Source organism: Python bivittatus, unplaced genomic scaffold, assembly GCF_059951505.1.
Source record: "Python bivittatus isolate LINGU-HERP-01145 unplaced genomic scaffold, Pbiv_v1 ctg000700_np1212, whole genome shotgun sequence".
In the NCBI taxonomy this organism is placed as follows: domain Eukaryota; kingdom Metazoa; phylum Chordata; class Lepidosauria; order Squamata; family Pythonidae; genus Python; species Python bivittatus.
In genome coordinates, this window is record NW_028277098.1 from 73,053,108 (window position 1) to 73,073,327 (window position 20,220).

At 37.4% G+C, this 20,220-nt stretch overlaps 1 protein-coding gene across 2 annotated transcripts in view; it reads left to right on the forward strand.

The window, feature by feature from the left end:
• Window positions 1–7,042: 7,042 nt before the first annotated feature.
• Window positions 7,043–20,220, forward strand: part of CEP250 (centrosomal protein 250) — a 43,990-nt gene continuing 30,812 nt past the window's right edge. For both annotated transcript variants that reach the window (XR_015798354.1, XM_025167157.2), the window contains exons 1-12: window positions 7,043–7,139; window positions 7,654–7,778; window positions 9,848–9,904; window positions 12,303–12,385; window positions 12,723–12,888; window positions 13,529–13,635; window positions 13,868–14,128; window positions 15,188–15,284; window positions 15,827–15,925; window positions 16,879–17,031; window positions 18,017–18,195; window positions 18,491–18,673. Coding sequence is in view for 1 of the 2 variants with exons in the window: in XM_025167157.2 (XP_025022925.2) it covers window positions 7,686–7,778; window positions 9,848–9,904; window positions 12,303–12,385; window positions 12,723–12,888; window positions 13,529–13,635; window positions 13,868–14,128; window positions 15,188–15,284; window positions 15,827–15,925; window positions 16,879–17,031; window positions 18,017–18,195; window positions 18,491–18,673 (1,478 nt within the window). In the remaining variant the exon portion in view is untranslated. The remainder of the gene's footprint in view (window positions 7,140–7,653; window positions 7,779–9,847; window positions 9,905–12,302; window positions 12,386–12,722; window positions 12,889–13,528; window positions 13,636–13,867; window positions 14,129–15,187; window positions 15,285–15,826; window positions 15,926–16,878; window positions 17,032–18,016; window positions 18,196–18,490; window positions 18,674–20,220) is intronic.

Sequence of the window (20,220 nt, forward strand, 5' to 3'; positions counted from 1 at the left end):
CTGGTTTGAACCAAGTGATAATAGCAATTGTAGTGTAACAGACCTTGGGAAAAGGCTGATATAATTCTCTTTTCAAGAGCCAAGTATGCTGATGCAAAAGATATATGAGCAGATTTCTCACTGTCCTTTCCCTTATTACATGAAGATTGGGGGGGTAATGGGAGTTGATTGGAAAATTAGACTGTAGAGGGGGGTTAACCATCTTCCTGTACTATATTCCTCCTTCCCCAAAGCTATTATGATCATTAATACCGTCACTACTGTTAGCGCCAAGCATCTCTGTTCCTGGATATATATGGCTTCCTCGCTGGCTGTGATGGTCAAGGAGAAGAGCGATTCCTTGGAACCTGGAGGGAGAGGAAAGACGCAAGACATACCAATTATTAATCCAAAGCAGAGTATTTCTCCAGTTTCCTTCAGAAAATTGTCTTATTCCTAGAAAGACATTATCATTGACTCCTCAACTATTTTCTGAAAAATAAATGCAGATGGGGAGGTTATTTCTGCAACTAATTGCTCATGAGTCTGACCAGAAATGTTTAAATGTTATATGTTAAGTATTAATTTTCATACTAGCAATACTTTAATAGCATAAGCAAGCAGCATGATCACCATTGTACAAACAGAAATCTCAGCCCTCAAACCACTAAATGGGCTATACAGTTTTTGTGCTGATTCAGCAGTTTAAAAATTGAGCAATATTTCCAAAATTAAATCATTGCATGTTTCAGCAGTTTAGAAAAGGAAAAAGAAAATCTTGAAGCAGGGCCCAAAGTATTATCCCAATTTTAGGCAATGCATTTCCCAGGAGAGAAGTCTATGTGCCAAATATTGCAAATTAAGAAAAAACAAAAACATTGTGGGACCATCTTCAAAGAAGAAGTACTAAGCATGTTTATCTTATTTTCATAAGAAATGTATTTAGGTTTTTTTTTTCAATCTAGGAATAAGGACTTTTTCAACTTCAAGGGTAATCTCCCATTCCCAAAACAAGGAACATAATGGCAAAGAGTAGAGAGCAAATGCTTCTTTTTTACAATCCTGTTCCCAGGAGAAATCAATCAGGCAACTAAGTGACAAATTTTGCTAAAAAATAGCAAGAAAGAGGTTACAGTACTTGCCAAACAAGAAACATTCCAAGTGGAAAACTGGAGATGGAAGAGATGAGAAGTTAGAAGAAAATGCCAGTGCAGAGCCAGTTGTCTATCCTAGTACTAAGATTAGTGTTTAGTTAGCGTTGCTTCATTGTACATGCCATATTTCTATATTAATGAATTATTACGCTCTATTAGGAATGCCAGATACAAATCCGTGCTTTGTCACGAAGTTCACTGGGTGACTCTGAGTTAGTAATTCATTGCCAACCTAACCTACCTCACAGTTTTGTTGTGAGCCTAAAATAGTGGGGTCATGTATAGCTCCTTAAAGAAAGCATGGGATACATCTATTATTTAAAAATGCTACAAAAAATCTGGATTAGTCATGCATGTAGAATTGCTATTCACTTATCAGTGTACTCCTTATACAGAAATGTTTTTTGTACAGGAATTTTATTAATAAAATAAAGGTCCAGAAGATTTATCTTAGAGTGTCTTAAAATAGTAATATACTGCCAGAAAAGAACTATTTTAAACATCATATTTTAAGATAAATTATTTTTTAAATAATTTGCCAATCTTTGTACAATCTTTCCAATGGAAGGCAGTCTTGAAGTATGAGCTATTTCACTTTAATTGCAACTGAAAAATTACAATTTTTAGGCATTGTTACATTTTTCACCAGCATTATTTACGGAGCTGCTTGCTCAAACAGTCATCCCCCATTTAGCAGTGAAACATTCAGCTGGGAGTAGGGAATCAAAAGCTCTTTTTGGACAGTTTCATCCATACTGATTTTTCTTGTTTTCCATTTCTGCTAATTTAAATATGTATCATCGTATCTATGTATATGGATTATGTACGACAGGTACATAGAACTGGTATGTCTAAAAAATACAATTTGGAATGGGAAGCTGCTTAAACTAAAATGTCACCATCATTCCATCCAATCAAATGGGATAGACTGACTTGTGTGACAAAAAAGTTGCAGAAGGCAAAAAGAATGTTAACATGCTTATTTTTACAATTCAATTTCTTCTGGAACAGTACTGCAATTTCATCTTCCAGAAATAATATTACCTAGTGGTTCCCTACATGGGCTCTAGGGATCCTTTCCAATAGTGGGTTTTCTCATAAGCATTTCACCACTGTTATTATAGATATCACCAATCATTTCTGCCGAAGCTGGGAAACCAGCAGTTTGTTAGTTTAGGTCAACTGGTTCTAGCAATTCTCAGTTTTGCACTTGATGACAGAATAGATTATGATTGCAAAATGAATTCTTACTTTGTTATCACTAGTAGGTGCCTTCTAAGTTGCTCTTCCACATACCTGTAGATGAGCAATTTGAAACCATGTTATTTCTCCTTGCCACATCTTTCCAGACCATATTTCTCATCCTTGGATTGGGTCTAGATCTCCAACTTTTTATTAACTATTTCCAGCAGCGAGTTTTTTTTCCAGAACAGGAAGGCCTGTTCTGCCCCTTCCATTGTTTGAGAATAGATTTTTTACTACCTGCGTTTAGTGATAATACTACAACTTTCTGCTTCATTACCAACACAGACAGAAGCTCTCCATGTCCATGATGACAATTATTCCTATGCCATATAAAAGAGAAAACTGAAATTGATTGCCTAGATGTATGCCAAGATTATACCATAGCAGGCTAAGGTGCTGTAAAATGACTGCAAGCTTTAAAGAATATCTCACCGTGTAGAATATCCTGGCATAATTTTAGCTATGGCAGTACTTAAGTTTCATTGGAATAAACAGATTAGTGAAGAATGAACTGCGTGTTTCAGGATGAAGACCCTTTGCAGATATATGCAGGGAATATATTTAGTCTGCAATACTGCTCCAGATGGAGTTCTAAAAATGCTTTTCTCTATGTATCACTGATTTTCAAAGCTCAGATACAGCTAGAGCTTCAGAGATAAAATCCATTTGCTAATTTGTGACATCACATGACATAACTCAAGCCAGCAAGTGTTTGCCAGCTTCCCTGCTCCACTTATTTATGATTGTTTTAATATGGGAAACTGGCCTGCCCCAAAGCAAAATGGCTATACTTGGCATTGTTTATTTACAAGAATGACCCAGAGCCCTTTTGCAAGAATTTTTAGAAAATAAAAATGGAAGGTGGCTGCTGCCCAGTGCTTCATTTGGAAATGTGTCCACTGCCCAGAAAAAAGCCTGATTATGTTGGCGTTGAAGAGAGTATCTTGGGGATTAAAGGGGATTGCAGAGAACAACCTCAGCAGACATTTCTTTCTGTACAGGCGTTTTTAACCCTAGTCATACCCATGAAAGCAACAGATAAGAAAATCTTTTCCCCAATAGCTGTTCAAGGGTGCCTGTGACATACTCCCCAAATTCCAAATGTGTCCACTAGCCCCAAAACGCTTGCTTACCCCTGGCACAAGCCAGCTCTAAATTACAGATCATGGACAATCTGCTTGAAAGGATACTTTGTACAATATCAAATAGTACACTTCCTCTTCTGTGAAAAAAATTAAAAGGATCCTTGTAGAAGATTCAGACTCTCATTGTAAGCACCTGCTCCCTAAGAAAAAAGAGCAGAGTCAGTCTGAGGCAGCCTTTGTAGAACCTCATCTTAGCTTGTAAGAGGTAGCACTTTGTGACCAAGGGATCAGAAAGCTGCCAACAGATGTTCTGAAATATGGTCTTGAGCAGAGGCTCCCGAAGGGTTTGGATACCAAAGGCCTCTGTGAAATTTACAAGACCTGAGGAAAAAAGGGGCCTCTTAACGGCATGGATGCCGTGGGCTTCTTTGGCATTCACAAAAAGGTTACCAAGAATTTCTGTCCCTTTAAATAATAGAAACCAGATGTTGTGGCTGGCAATGTCTAATAAATGACATTTCCAATCTGTGAAGCAGAATCCAAGATCTTCAGCTTCTTGACCTTATAAATCAATAACATTAATGTCTTAATGCAAGCAAAAGCCTAGGAATCTGAAGAAGCAAGCAGTTTAATGCAAAAATCCAAGGCTTGGAAACTTGGAGAGCATCAGGGCCAGAATGTTATAAAAACAAGCTGCAACTAGTTCACAAAATCACACAGTATAAATGCATCCAGTAGAACTTTAGCTAGAACAGAAGCACATAAAATAATCTTGTATATTTTCAGGCCAAAATTAACATTGATCAGATTTTTTTCATGATCAGTTCGATGTGATTTTCCTTCAGAAATCAGTGCTAACTTCTTACCTATTGTTACAGCTAAAAAAAGCATTTAAATGAAACTAAAGAATCTCCAGGACAGCAAAAATAATATACAAGAAAATGGATTTTATTTATCTATTAATTAAAGAAAGATAGTCTACAATGTGAGTCTCAGCTGAGAGCCATTAAAAAAAAAAAAAGGAGGAGAGCAGTTGCCTGGATAGTATAGAGGAAAGCAGATTCTTAGAGGTAGTTGGGACCTACTGGTGTCAAAATGGAGAGCAGTAACAATATTCCGCTCATTTAGAACTATATTTAATTTTAAAATCCTTTTAAAGTTATCTCCAACTATAGAAATTCAGGCGTTGGTTAGAGTGTCAAATATAGAAGCGCAGAGTGAAATTTATAATATGATTCTGATACAATTAAAGACAAGGTGATCAACTGCAATACTTCTCAATTTGAATTTTCACCAGACAATGGCTAAACATTTTGAATCTTATTTTTGAAACAGCTGTTTCAAAATACCTCTCACTTTTGAAAACAAACAAAACTCTATTCTAGAGACCGTCTGACCAGACAATTCTAGAGACCAGAGCTTTCAGACAAGTTGATGATATAGGTCATCAGATATATGGTCAGAGTTTAAGACACCAACACAGGGTTTAATTGACATTGTGCTAAGTCACTGTTTACTTATTAAACAAAACTTAATTGACTGGATTCACATAGCATCCTAAGACAAAACCCAAACAAAATACATTATGGCTTAATGTAATATTTGATCACAATCAAAAGCCCAGCATAGGCAAGGTCAAGAATCTCCTTGTTTAAACGAATAACCTATGCATGCATTTTCAGAACTATCTTATTGTCTACAAAGAGGTTTAACCCTAAGTAAGTGTGTTTTGGAAGGAAAGACAAGAGGATGATCAGCAGCAAGGTGGATGGACTCAGTTACAGTGGTGATGAGTGCACAGTTGGAAGATCTGAAAGACCAGATTAGGGATAGATCGTCATGCAGAAAATCTATGTAGTCACTAGGAATCAAAAATGACGATGGCATATAATCAATCAATTAAAAATGTGTTTAGGACTGCAACTTCAGTCTTTCTTTAAATGATGGATCGTGATACTATGAATTACACAGCTCCTCATATCTGAAGTTCTGAACTTGGTACTGGTTTGTACAGTGTATAGCTGTTATGGTATAGAGACATTTCTTTGCAGGCAATAGAATATTCCCAAAGAAAGATAAAAGTCCCCAAATACATATAAAAGCACTGTTAAGAAAATTGACATAAATGTTTATCACCTACTTCCATTTCTTATCTAGAGTGAAGTGCTAGTAAATGTATAGATGTTACACAAGGTGGTTTGGAGGGAAGATGCAGTGATTGTTATGATTTACAGACACTGTCTTGCAAGAAATTCTAGGAAGAGATTTTGGAGGTAGACCTTGGTACAAAGATTGTAGGATGCAGAGCCTGGAACAGTTTCTACTTTAGTAGTAGATAACTGTGAGTTCTACGAGCAATAGAGAAGAATTGTTTTGTTTTTTAAAAGCCTTTCATTATTTGAAATCAAAATATTTAAAGCCTTTTAATTAGTTCAATGAGATGGATAGAGTTTTCCTTACTCTTTTACCTACAGCTAAATAGTACTTCTGTTTAGTAGAGTCTTAGAATATTAAAACGAATGAAATGTACTCATGTACATGTTTATCAAAAGCAAAACATAGTAACATCTCTTTGGCTGACCACATGTGAAGCACTTAATCATAGCTTATTCAATTAACCAATTTTTCTGGATCCACATGTCACACTAAAACATAAAGTAGCCATATAGTCTGGACTCACGCGATGTCCTTGGCTAACATATGATTAGCTAGTTTGAGGTTTAGTATACAAAGTGATATTGAATATCACTGAATATTTAAGAACAGCCCTTCAAAAAGACTTTTTCTCTGCCCTGGAATTTCCAACATTCAACTTGATTAAATATGCCCTGTTTTTTAATTTTTGCATACTGAGAGAGGAAGAAGGGATTTAAGAAAAACTCTCCGTCCTGTCATGCAAAATTTGCCATTTTCCCAAGTGAGCACCAACCCATCACCATACCTCAGTTCCAGCGTCTAGCCTTTTCTGCACCTGGACTTAGTTACAGTTTGCTCTCCAGATTAAGCATCATTCAAAGATACCTCGCTTCCTTGGAATTAGCTAAGAAGCAACATCGCTGGGTTCTTTAAACATTGAGGGTACCTCATCCCAAAATGCCAAATGATCTCTCCCAGCAGTTTTATGTATATGTTGAATAACGTGGGGGACAACACAGTATCGCTAAGGTCAACACAGGTCAAAGAGAAAAAACGTGAAACAGAAAGAAAAGCAAACCTAATGAGAAAAATAAAAGAAAACGGAAGACTGGGGAAAAAAATCCTTTTCTTTCTGCCTTTAGGTCTTGACAGGCTATATCCTCTTACCAGAAGACTCACTAGCAAAATTAAAACACGACTGTGTTGACCAGTTAGAAAGAGACAGCTTTAAAAAAGAAACACTTTCATCTTCCCGCTGTGTTACATCCATGTCACCGCCCCATCTCCCTTTAAACCAATAGGAGGCAGCGGAGTAGTACAGAGGCGGAGCCCAAGGGCTCATGGGTAATGTCGTTTTTCCAAGAGCAGTTTTGATTGCAACCGCCTTTAAACGAACTCTATTTCCCAGAAATCGCTTCTGGATTTTTTTGCCTATTGCTCAGGCAAGCGCGCTCTGCAAAGTTACTGAGCACCGCTGATTCGCGGCTTCGGGCCTAGAGCTGTTCTCCCCGCCCCGCCTCACCTGCTCGCAGCTTCACAGGTGAGGAGGAGCAGAAAGCCAAGTACATTCTGACTCCTGGGTGGGCGGGCTGTCTCGGGCTTGCGCGTGGGGTCCACGCTCGGAGGCATTAGCGGGCCTGAGTATCGCCGTCACCGAGACCATAAGAATTTAGAGGGGTAGAGCCGAGTATTAGCTTTGTTCTCGCTCCCAGACAAGTTTCTGAACTTTAGAAAAGTTAGTTTTTGTCAAAAACTATTTTTTTTCTACTTCTGTTGGGGTCTATTAAGCGTCTCTAATTTTTCATTTGTGTACCGGACACAAAGCAGATTAGTTTCTGTCCTGGATAATTTACCTATCTATCTGTTTAAAGAAGAATGCCAGAACAGGCGTGCTTGTTACTGCTTCTGTTGCTATTGAAAAGAAAAGACTGCCAGAGCAGCTTTCACTGCCAGAGAAGAGGAGAGGAATCTGTCCTGCTTATATAAGTTTTCTCCTGTAGATGAAAGAAAACAGTAAACAGCTTGAAAATACAGACTTTTTTTTTTGTTGCCAGATGACCAAATAACAGCATTACGTGAGCAGATAATGGAAAACCAGGCATTGTATCGTCAGAAACTACAAAGTTCACAAGAAGCACAACACCGTCAGGCGATACTTGTACAAAAGCTACAGGCAAAGGTAAAAAAGCCTTTCTGTTGCCAGTGACATGCAAAAGAAAGTGGTGATGTATCTTCATAGATGCATAAATAAAAGAGTTAGGTGTAACAGTGGTGTGCAAGCATAGCGGAGAACCTGGTTCAAATTCCCACTCAGTTATGAAAATTACTGGGTGACTTGTGGGTAATCATATCTTTCAATTTAACCTCCCCGGGAATACAGTAATTGTGAGGATAAAATTGGCAGGGGCAATACTACTTTAAGCTGCTGAAAGAAAAGCAGGATATAAATGTAAAAGATAAATTTAAAAATGACTAGAGCCTATCTTGAAAACAATTTTCTTTCTAAATAATGTGATGTTTTGACTAATTCTGCTAAATATTCATGTCTTGTATCTAAACTGGCAAAAGGACTAACATTAAAATTTTAGTTTTGTCCAAATTCTTTTTTTCTTTTTCTTTTTCCAGTGCTATACATACATGAGAGCCAGTGTGGTGTAGTGGTTAAGGCACCAGGCTAGAGACTGGGAGTTCTATTCCCGCCTTGGGTATGAAGCCAGCTGGGTGACCTTGGGCCAGTCACTCTCTCTCAGCCCTAGGAAGCAGGCAAAGGCAAACCACTTCCAAAATCTTGCCAAGCAAACTGTAGGGACTAGTCCAGGCAGTCACCAAGAGTCAACACTGACTTGAAGGCACACACATACATATGTACCCATCGCACTATTCACTTTCAGGGAAAGGAACATTATGCGCCACATCTACACATGAAAAGGAGTAGGAAATAGTAAGCAAAATAAATTAGAGGCATGAGATAAGAGAAAAGAAAAGGTGATCAGTTAAATCTAATTTATACAAATTAACTTATAATTTTCCATACCTTTCTGTCTTTCCAAATCATCCTTGCCTATACACATGCATATGCCTCTTCATACATTGCTTTTGTTCTTTAAACTTCTCACCCTTCTCTTTTTGAGAATTTTATTAACTCCATCCAACCACAACTGTCTTGATCTTCTCTATCTTCTTAACCCAGTCTGCCTTCATATATTTGTTTTGTGATTTGATCCTCATTCATTCTTTCTATATGACAAATCACTTCAACTGTTCTTTTTTATAGTCACACTTCCATATTCAATCCACATTCATTCATTGCCCATTCATTCTTAACCCTAACTTTTCTTGTTTTACCACATAATCTTCTTAAGTACCCCTTCCTTAATTCATCCTACTTTTATGTTTCTCCTGATAACACCCTTGGAGCATATTGTTATATGCAGCCATTTCCATTTGTCACAATAAACATTCAATGCCATACAGTAGATCACATAAAATTTATCTGTGCATTTCTCATATTTAATAAACATTTTGCCAAGATCCACAGACCTTTTATGTATAACTTGCAATTGTTCAGTTAATTTTCCTTGTCAAACACAGTTGTTTTGGTCTTTGACACATTACTTTTCAAATACACACTCTTTGTTGCAGCACACAATTTGTATGACATTCACCTGAAAATTTTTGTTGGACTATCAGCCAATAAGACATCACTGTATGCATGTTAAAATACATATTCATGTCCCAACTATCTAATATCACTACAAGCATTCCTTATATATTTATCCATAAATACAATAAACCACAAAGAGGATATCACACATCCTTGTCTTACTTCCTGTTCAAAGTTGAACCATTTGTTAAACATTCTGTTTATTCTCATTCTTGTTTTTTTTCACCATGTATCACTCTTTCCACATTCAGAAACCAACTTACAAGTCCATATTCATGCAAAAGTTTCCATAATTGCATTGCAAATTTGACTTGATCGGCTGATACTCCAGTTGCTGAGTATTAGTGTCTGAAAATTGTCTGATGTTAAGCTAGCAAGTGAAATAATGATAAAATACTTTGCTTCCCTCCAAATTACTCTGTTTACATACTCTAAAGCTGGAATCTATGGATAAATGTGTGAGAAAGCACAAACTCAGCACAGAAAAAGCGTTAATCGATAACAAACCCAAAACTATTTGAAATGTCAGAGAAAGGTGTTGTAGCACAGAAAGATGTACACTAATAATTATCTGTTTGTCATAGGTTTTGCAATATCGAAATTGGTGCAAGGAATTAGAAAAGCGTCTGGAAGCCAACAATGTAAGTTATATTGGAAGTGACTACCATGATTTTTGTAATTACTAGACAACCCATGACCCATTAGGTCATTGTTTCAGAGATATTTCCTTATCTAAACAGAAAAAGAGAATGACCAAGGGTGAAAAAGCAGCAGGAATGTGAGTGACTTATGACTTGCTGCCGGCTTCCCCATTGACTTTGCTTATGGGAAGTTGGCAGGGAGCATCAGAAATCTCCCTCCCTCCCCCCCTCCCCACATATAATATAGGCTTGTGCCATTTTCCCTCCCCACGCAACCCTCAGGAGAGCTCTGGTGAATCCTCCTCCTCCTCAGCTGACCCACAGAACTGTCTGCCACTTTGCTGGGGGGAGGTGAACAAAGGGAGCTGCAGACCATGAGGAAAACTGTACCCCTGCTCCCCATTCTGACATGTCCCCAAGAGCCCCCTCCCTTGAGGGAGGAAGAGGGCTCACCTGTCAACAGCCAACACCCCTTAGCCAACACTACCTCAGCAGCAGGCATCCAAGTCATTCCTTCCTCCTTCCCTCAATGCCCACCACAGTTAAGAGATTTCAAATTTCTGCCTTGTTTTCAAAGCAGCCAAATGCCGCTCGCCTGTCAGGCCTTCCCACCAGCCAATTGGGTGCAGGAGACAGAGGGAGGCAGGAAAGAGGTTGGGATACGCCCATGACAATCATGTGATCTGGGCCGACCACAGTGGTACAGCAGCACAGCAGTGCTAAAGCAGCCACAAATTTCCCAAATTTCAATCCCATGGGAATAATGGGTCCTGAATTTTGGACACATTCTGTAAATTAGCCCATTTGAGGTACCCTGGTTCAAAAATTGTTGCCCTATGACATACTGTTTTGCCAAATTGAAGGTAACAGACACAAGAGTTTTAGTAGTATATAGATATGTCACTAACAGTGTGCTATTGAACTGCCATGCTGAAGTGAGGAGGATGCTTGGAAGTACATTTTATGGAGTCCTTGGTGCTCTCTGAGCTTGATCGTTTGCTTGCAGATGTTTCATTACCCAACTTAATAATATCATCAATGCTAGTGAGTGTGGAGTTTGCTCCCTGCCAGTGTTGATGGGAGTTTTCTCCTTGGTAGTTCCTTCATTAGGGTATTGTTTTCTGCTTGATTGTTTGTCTAGTATTAATCCCTGCTTATCTGGGTGTTGGCTGCTAGAGGGGATGTGTTTTGGTCTTTTGTGTTTCCTTCTTAGCTTTTCTTTCTAATCCTTTTGTTGGATCTTTCATTATTTTTTTTTTGCTTGTTTTTGTAGTTTGACTTTTTAATTAATTTTTTATTAATGGGGATATATTTTTTTTTTACTATTTGTGAGTTTTACTTTCACTGTGAGCCACCCCAAGTCACCCGCTAGGGGAGATGGGCAGCATACAAATTTAATAAATAAATAATCAGGTTTTGTCAGATGTTAACTAATTTTCAATTTCACCTCCTTGCAGTATATTGTTAAACTGCTTGGCAATGAGTGGGTGCAGACCAGTCAGATGTTTAAGCCAAAAACCATGCAGTTCATCTTCACCTGGTGCTGACTAATTCTTGATCTTCCTTGCCCTTTTCTCCACCATTTCTGCTATTATTACAAGTTCTTTCATTTCAGTTTCATTTTTATTTCTATCCACCACCTTTACTCAAGCTGCATTCTTGTATTTCTTTGGCTTTTCCCATAGCTGCACCCAGAACTGCACTATTTCTTCTTTGACAGGTGTTGACTGGTTCATTGCAGACTCTCCATTGATGGATTGTTGTTGTTATTATTATCCTCCCTTGAAAGTTCTGGCACAGGAGGCCGTTATTCACATCTGCTTGGTGGTTTATTGGACATCCTCACAATATTATCTCCTTTGTTGTATTCGTGCAAATATACTCTTGACTGGACTTTCCTGCTCAGATTCCTGGGTCTCTGTGTATGGGTGCACTTCCTTCACATATAATGCCATTCCTTTTTTCCTTTTGTCTGGCCTATTCCTTTTGAATAAGTTCCTTGCATTCCATTCATGAATTTCATTTTACCAGGTTTTAGTAATACCTCTCAAATTGTATTTGCTTTTTTTTCACTAAAACTTATTTTTCTTTGGCCCCATATTTTGTGCATTTCTGTAGAACCACTGGAATCCTCAGGTCATGTGTTTTGACCTATTCCTTCCTATATTTTTGTGCTCTGTATTTGGCACTTTTACATCCTGCATATCCCTCCCAGTCCTACTACCAGTACTTGACATAGCACTATTTTGTGGGATCTGATATCCATTCCCCCCTTCACAGCTATGCAGTTAGTTTAATTTTAATTAAATGAATATGGCTTAGTGCTACACCACTGATTATCCATTTGATCACTATTTTATACTCTGATGTTTAATTAAGACGTCTATTTCTCACAAAGGATTCTCATCTACATCTGCGGGATCACAAAGTGGACCAGAGTCTAGAAAATGTATTGGTTCATTTGGAAGAAGAACAGCAGAGGTGAATTAAACCTAATTGTAACAGTGTGTTGAGAAAGCAGTGCAATTACAGTATAGGTAGTCCTCATTTAGTGACTGTTTGCCGTTACGACAGTGATGAAAAAGTAACTTTATGACCAATCGTTGCATTTACAACCTTTGCAAGTCTGTAAAGCAAAGGAAAGCTTAAGTAAGATCATAAGCACAGTTGCAGTTTCACTTAGCAACTGCTTCACTTAATGACTGACTTGCTGGTCACAATTGTGGTCACTAAACGAGGACTACCTGTACTGATGTCAGTTAATTTTCTCAGAATCATGTTTATTTGTCTAAACTATTACTTTTCTCTTATATATCAGATGTGAGAATTTGGCTAGGGTGAACATCTTGCTTCGGGAACACTTGGACAAAGCCAATGAAGTAAATGGGGCTCTCCAGGAAGATATCAACAAATTGATAGATGATTGGACAAAAGCCAAAATTGAGTTAGAGCACAAAGAGAGTGAATGGCACGAAGAACGGGAGGTAAGAATGCATTTGTAGTAAGATTACAGAGCATGTAAGGAGAGTAAATTTCTTCCTAGACAATCTTGTATTCCAGTTAGATAGAAATTCCCATGCTTCAGGTTGAACAGATATTTGCTGATAAAGATTAAGAAAGTTGGTAAATATTAAGTAATGGGACTAACTAAAAATATATAAAGGTATATATGATTCTTGCTGGGAAAGATTGAAGGCAAAAGGAGAAGAGGACGGCAGAGGATGAGATGGTTAGATAGCATCACTGAAGCAATGAGCATGAAACTGAGCAAACTCAGGGAGGCAGTGAAGGACAGGAAGGCCTGGCGCAATATGGTTCATGGGGTCACGAAGAGTCGGACACGACTTAACGACTAAACAACAACAAATATATGATTCTAGCACTCAAGCCAGTATCAAAGTTATGTCATATTAAATAGGAATTGAGTGCTTTCCTTTCTTAATAATTGGTCAGCTCATAGCCATATATTGAAAGTTGATTCATATTGCAGAAAAAGGATATTTAGCAATAGCCTTAAGAGGCTTATACTGTATTTTTTCCTTGGAAGAAGTTGCCTTAGTATGTTCCAAATGACTGTTGTGAGATAAAACAGAGACCATGTTGTTATTTTCTTGCTGTTTATAGTTCTTTGAACACTATATGCGGTCTGAACATGATCGTATCCTTGGCATTTGGCGGCAAGTGGTGACATTACGTCGTCATTTTTTGGAAATGAAGACAGCAACTGACAGGTGAAGAGGAATGGATTCTTCTATCAGTTGAAATTTTAAACTACTAAATTATATGTGGAAATGTCCTTTTTCTGTATATCAGTGAAAGAACTATGACATGTTTCTTTCACTGTGGTGTAGGAAGGAGAATTCTTATCCACTCCATCTTTCCTCTGAAGATTTTGGTTTACCAGTGGCTGAGTTCCACTATCTGTAGATAGGTAGGGCATGGTATTATTTGTTTTTATTCCAGGGATCTGTCTGAACTAAAAGCTGAGCAAGTGAGGCTTTATGGATCAATATTGGTCAGTTGCTTCCATGTGAGCTCTGATGCACAGTTCTGGGAGACCAAGAATTTGGAAGATCCAGCCCTAAGATACCAGCTACAGGAACAGCAACAACTTGGTAAAAGACTAGAGAAAATGGATATGGAGAAAGCAATACATCAGCAAGCGAAAGCAATTGTGACTTTACATGTCAAAGGAGATTTGGCAAAGGAAGATCTTCAGAGCAGGTAAGTACCATTTTAAGAGGTCTACTGATTGCTCTTCTCACCAGTTGTGATTGTTTAAATATTCAAATTATATTGGCTTTTAGTGCCAAGACTTTATGAAGAAAGACATTTTAGTTACAAATTGTAGGAAGAATAAATTATGCCAATCAACATTTTAATCGTTAGGGCAAACTGGAAAGATACGGCTAATAAAGTGTGGGTTTGGTAGGATAATTCTGATTACTTTAATTTGGATTATTTTGTTTTCATTATTTTGAACAAAGAGAAATCCAGTCACAATTAATCAGTGCTGGATTATGTTGTAAAAAGGAAATCTCCCTAATTTGAATGATCAGGTAATGTATTCATGCTGAAGTATGCCAGAACTAAATATACATGAAGGGGAATGTATCTCTTCATACATTTTGAATACTTTGATACATTTGCTATTGGCCCAAATAAGTATCAGTACGATTTGTTCTCTCTTGGAAAAAATGCAGATCTTCTGATAATAATTGTAATATACGAATAATAATATCAGGGAAAAGAAGGTAAAAATACATGGCTTTATATATATAAGGGTTATATTTTAAGAATATAGTTTTTGGGTTTGGAGATATTTTCTCTATTGAGAGAGAGCGTGTGTGTGTAAGTAAAACCTTGGATTTTCATTAGTGGTATGTTGGAGATGGAGCTTGGTTTCCAGATGGTTGCACTAAGAAAGTTCCTGTAGGAACATTCTGTCCACATAAAAATTCTGCTTTGCCACACTGAGAAACTGGATACAGGAATCCCACTTTGACTTTGAGAAGACTCCTGATTGTAAATTATAACATAATGATTATAATAGTGTTTTGTTCCTTCAGGAGATTAATGTGAAGTATATAATTAGATTTTTTTCCTGATTTTAAAAATCAGGGCTTTGTTGAGAAGCTGGATTCCTAAATGCATAAAAGTATGTGCAGGATTCATGCTCTCATCTTGAGCTTTCAGGGACAATGAGCCTCTTTTAGAAGCAGCAATGTAAAATCCTGTTAGCCAAAACATCTTAGTCTGTAAATACTGCTGTTCTCTTTTCAGGGTGTTAGAGTTAACTGCTTTGCTTGAAGAGTCTCATAAACAGAATGAAGAGAAGGAGAAGACAGTGAAGGCTCTAAGAGACACGGTGGAAATTCTGGTATGTTGTCAAGGAGTCAGAGAAAATTCAGTGGAAAAGGTATTCAGTTCCTTGATAAAAACTCAAAGTTATGCAGCTTGCTTCATAAAATTTTAATGATAGCTGCTTACGCAAGTGAAATGGAGAAGTCTGGAGCGCAAGATGTTTTGAAAAGAAATATACTATTTTCTACAACAGTAATACCTAATGTTTATATAAATATGCCCAAGGACAAGTTGTGCATTTATAAAGCCAAAATTCTTTTTGCTAATACAATTTGAAAAAGCGCATGTAATATGTAAGCTGAATATCCATTTTGACAACTATAATATACAAGTTTCCCCTGTACTGCTGTGGAATCCTGTAATGCTGGTGGATTTGCCTATGGACAGAACTTCTTTTGGTATGTCTTCATTTGATATATTCTGGCCAATGAGATATGTCCATTGCAGTTCTATTGATATAATGTTGTCATTCAGTATTCCTATTAAATTATGTTCTAAGAGCAGATGTTTGTGAAGATTCAAACTATATAAACAATGTTCTAATACTTTTATTTTTAGAAGGCTAATAATTTGAAGATAGATTGTGACCAAGCACCAAGTAAAAATATTAGCGAAGAGATCTTTTCTCTGCAACGTGTGATAACAGAAATTACTCAGGTAATATAATCTGGATCTCTTTTTATGGTTCTTTCACATCTTTAAAGATAAATTAAATCTCCCATTCTTTTGCGTAGAAGTACACATTTAAACTCTGGGGAGCATACTATGGCTGGCCTTTGTCCACTCATAACATGTCTGCTGTGATGAGTGTGGCCAATCACAAAAATGTTGATAGAACAGGCATTATATTAAAGACCCCCAATATACAAAATATATAAAAGCTTCATGTAAAAAACTTACTGTATGTATTCTGATTAGAGGTATGTTTGCTTTATTAATTTACAATAATTTTATACGCTGCCACTTCAGACTATAGGGGTTCTTAATAAAATAAGCAACCATATAACATACAGTTTTTAGTCAACAAAATCAAAGTTATCATATGGCCATCCAAAATACAAGGCATTTCCCTGGTCAGCTGATTAGTTCCATTGCTTCAGAAACATCTCTTATCTTCCACTATGTGGTGATGGTCTTTTAAATGGGAGAAGTTGTGTTATATTCCACCTATCATCTAAGTCCTTGTTTCTGACATATAGAGAGACTAATCACATATTATTTGGATTTACTATATTGAAGGTAAAGTTATCAAGGTTGTGCTTTTCTGATTGTATGTCTCCAAATGCATGGAGCATCTGCTTGTATGTAAGAGATCCACATGATCAGGCTGATGTATTCCCCAGTCTCATGAATTGCAAGTCATATTTGCAAGATAGTTCTTTATAAACAATACCCAGCATATGGATGGTGGATGTCAGATGTAACACTGAGATGCCCTGGTCTTGCTTCAACATGGTAAGGTCCCATGCACATATAAAGTATGAACAAGGTTAATGGCTTATCCATTATCCACTGGAATCTTTCACAAGAGTAGAACCTATGTAGGAGATTATGGGTAGGTGATGATCTTAGTATGTAAAACTGGCAGAGTGATATTGTTTGGATTTCAGGCAGTCATTAGCGAGAATGATGCAACAATAGGCATCCCGCAAGTTGAGAAGTATGCTGACCCTTGTGGTATCATGCAGCTGAATGCTGATGATTCAGATGGGACCCTTCTTCTTGTACATGATGTGCTTGGTAGGAGAAGAAATCAAGTGCAGGTGAGAGGACTGTTAAGAATCCTTCTTTTCCCTATCAGATTTCTCTGAGGACTTTGACTGGTTTTAATTCCTTCCACAGGCTAATGTTTCTTATATTCTAACACATAACTTTTGTCAGCTTCTGTCAAGCCCTTCATGACAGGCAGTTTCAGGACACAAGAATACTTGGATTTCTGGAAAGATTTTTATTGCTGGTAGGGTATTGTAACAGAATCTTGAAAGCCTATTGAAGTAATTCTCTTGTACAATTTATACCTAGTATAATTAAGGTGTAGTAATTCTGAGTCTCTTTCTCATGCTTCCCCCTGAATTCAAGAATTTCTTCTGTAGCAGCCCTGTTTCCTCCACTAACTGTTTCTCCCACCTTTGTGTTCAATGATTTGTTAGGCTTTTCATCACAGCTTTTGTAAAATACAGTGGTACCTCGGTTCACGAATGCTTCTGTTCACAAACAATTCGGTTCACGAATAGCTCCGTTCGCAAAATTTTGCCTCCGTTTGCGAACGTCGGATCGGGTTACGAACAGGATCTGCGGCCATTTTCCCTCCCGTGACACATGGTCGCGGCTTCCTGTAGGGAGGGGGACTCTCCCTCCAAGCAATAACCGCCTCCTCACCTGCCTTCCTGTCCTCCACGCCAGAAGTCGCGTCGAGCAAGGTTAGCTTTCTCTCTCTCCGTACTGTATTTTGTGTCATATTTTTGCGGTTTTAAAAAACAACAACATATGGTTCAGAACAGATTAACCGTAATTACATTGAACCTTATGGGGAAATTTGATTCGGGACACGACCAATTCGGTTCGCGACCAGAGTCGCGGAATGAATTAAGTTCGTGAACCGAGGTACCACTGTATTCCTTCAATCCCAAGTGCTTTTATTCTATGTGTTGATTCTCAGTCAGATTTCTCTATAAATATCTATTCACTCTCCATCCTCTCATCATGCTTTTTTTGTTAAGCCTTATTTTCTTGTTTTTTCTTTTGCAGCAACTGAGGCAACAGCTGCTGGAAAGTCAAGATTCTGTCACTTCTTTGGAGAAGCAACAAAAGCAGCAGGAAGAGCACTGCAGTTTCCTAAGAGATAGGCTTGAACAACTAGAAGGAGAACGAGATACATATGCAAGCCAACTTCAGCATTTACAACCTGTATTGGAGACTTACCGTAGGTATGCCTTATGCTTGCTTTTTCTAGTTTTAGGGTATCTTCTCCAACCTGCTGCCTTCAGATCTGCTGAGTTTGCAATTCCTGGAATTCTTTTGGCTCCCCTAATTGAGAACTTTGAGAATTGTAGTCCCAAAATATCTGGGTGATGCCAGTAATTCTACTTTGTGGAGTATATGATACTGTTAAATAGTTAAATATATTTACCTTATAATGTATCTGTTTGTTTTTATCAAGTTAGTTGTTGTCAATTTCCAGTAATATAAGCAACTACTTAACCGGAGACTGCTGTTTCACAGTGACCATGAAACTCTGGAGAAATCTAGAAAAGAACTGCAGCAACAGCTGGAAATTTTGGAACAGGAGGCCCAGCACTTACGTCAGAGTAACACTGAGCTACAGCTGAAAGGAGATATGGCAGATGGGGAGAAAGAAGAAAAACAGGGGGAATTGGAGAGGCTAATGCGTGAGAGAGAATACATGTGAGCGTTTGCTTGTTTTCTTCACACATTCCCCAAAGAGCAATAGTTTGCTAAAAAAAATTGGTCTACTCCCACATTGTGCATCTATTCTTATGTATCATAATAGGCTATACAATTTGACATTATTAGGTGCATCATAGTAAGAAGAACCAGAGCTATCTGCTGTATTCAAGCAGAAACCGGAAAAATATTTCGTGAGAATGCTTGAATTTGGATTCCTGCACTGAATGGGGGTTGTCTGACCCCTTGTTCAATGCATAAATTCAAATTAACCCCCTGTTTAGTGCTGAAGTCCATATTCAAGCATGTGGTCCATTCCAGCCTTATGATTCTAGTGCTGAATAAAATTTAAAGATTAACATTTGAGTAGGACTTCCAAGTGTCCAGAGTGCTTGATGTGCGTTATTTACATTTTTTTTTTATAATTCTTAAGCTAAGTCACTTTCTTACATGGTGAATTTATCTCAGAGCTGAGAATACAATACAAGACATCTTATTAGATAACTGTCTCAGATGCTACGTTACATCAGCTGTTTCTTTTATTTGGCTTTATTTGAATTCAGTATTCCTTACATACCCATTATGTTACTCCTTGTCAGAGCAGAAAAGGAGTCAGAACTAATAAGACAAAGAAATAATAGAATTTGATAAGAAAAGAAAACAGCTAAAACAACCAGCAGCTTTAATTATTCTGCTCTGTACCTTTAAGTCTTTGCAAACCATCCTTGCTTCCACCTATATCCATATTCCATGTTTTGTTCTTTACATGTCTTGTCTTTCTTTTTTGAGGATTTCAACAACTCCATCCAATCACCACATTCTTGCTCTTTCTCTTTGTCTTAAGCTATTCACTGTTCCTTCATATATTTATTTTGCAATTTGATTCTCATTTTCATTACATGATAAAACAACCTCAAGTGCTTCTTCAGTAGTGGTGATCCCTTTTGTATTCAGACAACATCATTCAGCTTCCATTCATTCTTGACCCTTTCTTCTTTTTCATCATATATTCTTAAGTACCCACTGCATTTAGTCTTTATTATTCTCCTAATATAGTCCATAAAATAAAGTGAGTGGAAGTATGCTCTTATGCACAGCTATTTTCACTTCTTTTGACAAACATTCCTTGCCACAAACCATATACTACCCACTATCTTTCTACCAGTATTTATGTGTCTTAAAATGTCTCCATGCATTTTTCCATCTAAATATTCTACCACGACACACACATTTATCTACTTGTTCTAGTTTTTTGTCGTTTATATATAACTTGTAATAGTTCATTTTCCTTATCAAGCAGCAACCTTGGGTTTTGATATGTTAATTTTCAGATCCAGATCCCTTGTTGCAACATTCAGGTTCTTAGACAACAGCATGATATAATCTTCACAACAAAACTACTTGTCCCTAAAATGTCATCACAAACAGTCTTTATACTTTTATCCTGATATGCACTAAGCAACCATTATTCTGGTTACACTATTTTTACTGGCAGTCTTATTATTTTTCAATATTCTCAGAGCATTTATGATTAATTAAATAAATAA